Raw genomic sequence first — 5548 nt, 5'->3', positions numbered from 1 at the left:
AAACTAAAAAGTCCTTGGCTAGTGTAAGCATTACCTAGCAACAACTAAAACATCGGTGCATTATCAACTTTGTTCTCATCCTCAATCCAAAACACAGCACTGTACCAGCTACTAGGAAGGAAATTAACTCTATCCCTGCCGAAACCAGGACACAGAGCCTTCTTAGAGGAACCTGGCAACAGGACAAGAAGCAAAGAACGGAAGTTGGAACATGGGAAATTCTGATTAGATACAAGGAATTTTTTTTTTTACTATGACAGTGGTCAAATATTGGAACAGATTGCCCAGAGACATGGTGGAATCTCCATCCCTGAAGGCGTTCAAGGCAAGACTGGACATAGCCCTAAGGAACCCCTGTTTTGAGCAGGGGTTGGACTGGATGACCTATGGATGTTCCTTTCAGTGTGGCAAGGTACAGAGCAAGGAAAAAAAGCATGGGAGAAATTGAAGATCTATGTATCTTTCACTATCTATTAAAATCACAGAGACAATCTGGAGGTTGGTTGAGACCATGTGGTTGCTGCACATCAGTGAGGTAAAGCTCAGTCAAGCAAGACAGATAAGGGGAGAGTTACAGGGTTTGCAGCTATGGAGTCATTCACTACAGCTGGAGGTACATGTACACATCTGCAACTGTTTGAGTCAGTCTGTAATTCACTATCTGCAAGTAATGTTTTCTACTATTTTGATCTGAGTAGAAGTTTTCGCCTTCCTGGTCTGGCCTGATCTATATTCCTCACACTTTCATTAGTTCTCAACTATCACACGAATAAGGTTTCCACAGGCAAGAAGTCCTCAGCACCTAGAAGGCATCAGCTAACAGTGAACCGTCCACTGTGGTCCAGGCATTCTCCACTCGCTACACTACCTCTGTATAAAACTTTACTGGAGATAAGGACCAAGACATAGAATTTAAGGTGCTTCACAACCTGGATTGTCTAGAAAACACCTAAAGCTTCACAAGGAAGACTACATCTGTGCGCCTGCCCACATTTATAATTCATTTCTACTGCAGTGTGAAACACCAAGCTTCCTCAGAAGCCAAAGCAAAGATTGAGAACTAACTTCCCAGCAACTTAAAACCATGATAAACTTGGACTTAAACACAAAACATGTTTCTTTGACCCTGCCTTCTCTAAACATAAATACATAGCAGTACTGCATTATTAAAAAAGCAAAAAAACCAAACATGCAGCGCAATAACATGAAAACTCTTTCAAAGCAAAACTTCATCACACTTTTCTCCATCTGGGAAGAAAATGAGAGAAGAAACAAACACATGGCGAATGTTAGCCAGCTTGCCAAACACATGATTAGAATAAGCTGAAATGCTGCATGATAAGAATGGTTTAAGCAGCTCTATAGAATAGAAGAGATGGCAAGTCTTTACTTCTCTCTCTGCTTGTCCCAGAGGCTATTATCTGGACTATCACTTAAAAGAGGCTTAAGGCTTGGGGAAAAATTTGCTGACTTGCCAGTTCGCATTAAAGTGTCCTCAGGTCCATTCACCCGGTAGAGAAACCTCAAACATCTCGTGCAGGCAAACCTAGCACGCTGAGCGGAGCCTGAAAACTTCCTCCTGTCAAAATAACCAGCTCTGGCAGGATGGGACCTGCCAGCTAAAGTGTGGTATAATCAGTGTGTGACCCCTAAGCAAGTTATTTGCCCTCTTTGCTTCAGTTCCCTGCTGTAAGGAGAGAACAGTATTGCCTACCTCTCATTCTGTGCTCAGTTTATGAAGATCAGTAATTAATGTTGGATAATGGTAAATGCCAGGAGGCATGCTAGACTCTACATGTTCAGAAAAGGAAGTGCCAAATGCTTCATGGCCCTATTTCTTTTCCATATGAAATAATAGGCTAGCTGGATGTGCTTCCAGACACACGTTATGGAAGCATATTTATTTCTTGTGTGCATCTTGGACTATGTCATTCAACACTGTAAGCAGGAAAAAGGAGCTCTGGAAGCTTACCTGCAGTTTCAATGCAAGGGTATGACGGAGGAGGTTTCTGCCATTTCCCATTTGCATCTTTCATATGGGATCTGTCTGACGCAAATGTCTTCAAGTACAAATCTGCTCGAATCATTCTGATTTTCCTAAATAATAATGCAAAATTGCATCAAAAGATGCATGTATACAATACTGCATTAGTCACTCAGAACAAGAGCCCTTTCCTCCCATCAAGAAGCATTAATTTCATTAAATACATAAATCAGCAGTATTGTGCCAAGTAGTTAACTAGTTAAAAAAACTACAGTAGGAAAGAAAAGGGCTTTTGATGACTAAGGTAAAGAGCTTTAGAAAAATAACACAGTGCATTTATTTTACTGGAGTATAGGAAAAAACCTCTGTCGCTATGCATCCACAAAGAGAACTTCAACTTTCATTTCATGAAATAACATTCTAAGTCTTTATATTTTATGTCATTACCTGTGAAATTCTGGACGAAGGCTGTCATCCAACCTAAAGGCCTCCACACTGTACACGTCAAAAGGACAGGGAAACGGCAACACTGTGTCAAGATCATAAATGAAGTTCTGCTCCCCGCTGGGAACATGAAGTAGAATAACATGGTAGTCCTGGGAAGAAAGGTAATTGCCATTAGTTAAACAGCTGTTAATGAGAAACTGACAAAGGGAATGAAAAAAAGACGCTTCCTAAAAGCAGAAGCTACAGATCCTTTCTTTAAATCCTGCTTTCTGTGCTTGAGGTATTAAGCCTGTAACATTTCTTGCACCAGGAGAGAGATTTCCTAACGCCCGTCTCACCCATCGTGCCTTTCAAGAAACCTTAGTATTCTCCCCATTTCTTTGCAGCCTCTGTTGATTTAAGCCCAGACAGCTAAACTAAAGTGTACATTGCTCCTAAGAAAATAGCAAATCTCTTTCATGTCCCACACCAAAACACAAAAGTGGAGTGGGATGAATATTTTTGTCTTAGACCCAGTCCTAGATAAAAGCTCACAACAACATATGATGATAGCTTAACATAAAAATTATCTAGTGATCTCTTCTAATAAGAGATGATGTACCTGTTGCAGTAACACAGTCTGTGAATTTGAGTGCCGAGTGTTTAGCTGCCAGAAGCAGCTGAAAAAACAGCATGCAACTGAAAAAGCAGCAAACGGCTCAGATCAAGAGGAATGCAGGGGTAAGACTAATTCCTGTAGTAGCTCTTGAAGCTGGGAAAAAACACGTATGGGTACTATATCACACTTTTGCAAGGTAACTATTTTGTCTTGACACTTGGGTTCTGAGGTGCAGTTTTACTCCTTAACTTGTAAGAAACGTAGGTGTGGTGGAAGTTTGGAGAAATTGGAGTTACTTTGTTAGGTGTCAGGTATGTACACTGCTGTTTTCCAAAATTAAATTGAAGGTAGCTGTTAACAGCTTACTAAAGCTTACAATAAATCCACTCACAAAAAGAGTTTGAAGCACTGTCTTTTGACACTTTCAATATTAAACAATCCTAACCACAAAGGGATTGGAATGAAAAAGATCTTGGGCACGCTACTTTGCCAGACCAATATACACATAAAACTCTATGCAACAATATTTAGAAGAATCCGTTACAGAGTACAAGAAAAATTAACTACAAGCTTTACATATCCATAGATATGTATATCTATAAATATTTTTTTATAGATAAAAGATATCTAGATATCATAGATCCACTGAAACATCAAAGTTAAAACACCTTTTGATGCATGAGTTTTTATCAGAAGTCCACATCCCGCAGTGGCCTTTCCCGACTCTCCTATTCCTTCTTAGATCATCTTTGTAACACTTGGATCTCTTTCTAAACTAAACCTTTTTTGTACTATAAATATACCAATATTTTAGGAGAGAATGAGTGATTCAGAAATCACAGAACTTCAGAAGTTTGCAGATTATTTTGCAGAATTTCAGAAACAGAAATTGCCACAAGAAATAGAGTTTTTTCCATGCCAGATAACTGAAAGAACTCTGTAATGATACATATTTGAAAGGACTTCTGTAGTGGCAATTAGTGAATTACATTCATTGATTGAATGACATTCCAAAGCCACCATTTATGGGTCAGTTTAATTGCTGACACCCGAATACATATAATGCTCATTTTTCTATCCTATCAGGCCTACACGGATATTTTCACACATCTATTTCTTACAAGTACAGACATCTACTTAAAATTCGACAAAGCTGGTAGCCTCAACGATATCCACAGTATCACAAATCTGTTATGTACTCTTACCAGTGTTAAGGTTTGTCACCTGTAGATTTTACTGGCTGTCTCGCTGTTAATTTGCTATGAATGGTAAAAAGGAGCATCAGATTTAAGCCCTTTATAAATGTGTTGTAAAAGAATAATAAATATTAATACAGAACTATAGAACAGTTAAGGTTGCAAGGGACCTCTGGAGGTCATTTGGTCCAACTCCCCTGCTCAAGCAGGACCATCTAGCGCCAGCTGACCGGGACCATGTCCAGATGGCTTCTAAGTATCTCCAAGGATAGAGATTCCACAGTCTCTCTGGGCAACCTGCTCCAGTGCTCCATCACCCTCACAGTCAAAAAGTGTTTCCTGATGTTCAGATAGAACAGTTTGTTACAGTAAAGATGGCTGACACCGCCCATGTCTGATCCCGCAGGTATCAACTACAGAAGCACGCACTCGAAACTACTGAGAGAGAGAGAGAACAGAATGCCTTACCCAGACAACAGGCTCATCTCCATGTCCCGATTTCTGCTTCCAGAGTGGAATCTGAAAGTTATAAGTGAATAAATCTTAAGTTAATAAAGCCTTTCAGATTAATACAGATTAATTTGGGGTTAATTTGTTAGTTCTTTGCTAACCTTCATCAGCTTATATCTGCGCTGCAGTCAGAAAATTTTCTCTAGTGTCTATCTGTCAGGAGCATGAAGTTGGAGATACTATCCTGGACCACATAATATAATCATTCTCCTAAACTGACAGATTACAGAGAAGAATTCCCCCACAGCTCACACGGACATCGTGCCTCTTCCCACGGTCCTGAACACATCAGATAACTAAAAGATCTTACATGGTATAGTTTGCACGCCTCTGAGGCAAAATGAGCTACAAGAGGGTTTTGGCCCATGCCTCACCTACAGGTTGGGCTGCGGTCTAACGGCCTGGGCCCATGTCTCACCTATGTCAGGCTGCGGTCTAAAGGTCTGGGACCACGTCTCACCTACACCGGGCTGCGGCCTAAGGGCCTGAATCTCTCCGTAGCTGCATTCAGATCACATCCCATTAACTCACCATCCTCCTATCATTGGATATGAAAACAGCATAAAATTCTTCTAAAGGGTATTGATCCTGACTCCTGATGTAGTCACAAAGTTTCCAAACGTTTTCTTCACTGTGAAACACAAGGATTGATTAATTTTTTCCTCCCAACTGCATTTCTGGCGAACAGAAGCGAGCCAAGAGGCGACGCCCGCCGGAAAGTCACCCAACGCGGGCTCCGTTCGCGGGCAGAGGCTCTCCAGGTCGCAGACCTGTTTAAGATAAGCCCCCCAGCCGACGCACAGGCTGACACAA

General features: G+C 40.9%; 1 protein-coding gene across 1 annotated transcript in view; it reads right to left on the bottom strand.

Moving 5' to 3' along the window:
- Nucleotides 1–5548, bottom strand: part of WDYHV1 (WDYHV motif containing 1) — a 16920-nt gene that overhangs the window by 9405 nt on the left and 1967 nt on the right. Inside the window, exons 2-5 of the mRNA XM_009323372.1 lie at nt 5267–5366; nt 4694–4744; nt 2432–2580; nt 1973–2097 (exon numbers count right to left, since the gene is read on the bottom strand). Of these exons, the coding sequence (XP_009321647.1) occupies nt 1973–2097; nt 2432–2580; nt 4694–4744; nt 5267–5366 (425 nt within the window). The remainder of the gene's footprint in view (nt 1–1972; nt 2098–2431; nt 2581–4693; nt 4745–5266; nt 5367–5548) is intronic.

Source organism: Pygoscelis adeliae, unplaced genomic scaffold (assembly GCF_000699105.1).
Source record: "Pygoscelis adeliae isolate BGI_AS28 unplaced genomic scaffold, ASM69910v1 Scaffold103, whole genome shotgun sequence".
Taxonomy (NCBI): domain Eukaryota; kingdom Metazoa; phylum Chordata; class Aves; order Sphenisciformes; family Spheniscidae; genus Pygoscelis; species Pygoscelis adeliae.
This window is presented reverse-complemented; position numbering and strand designations above follow the sequence as displayed.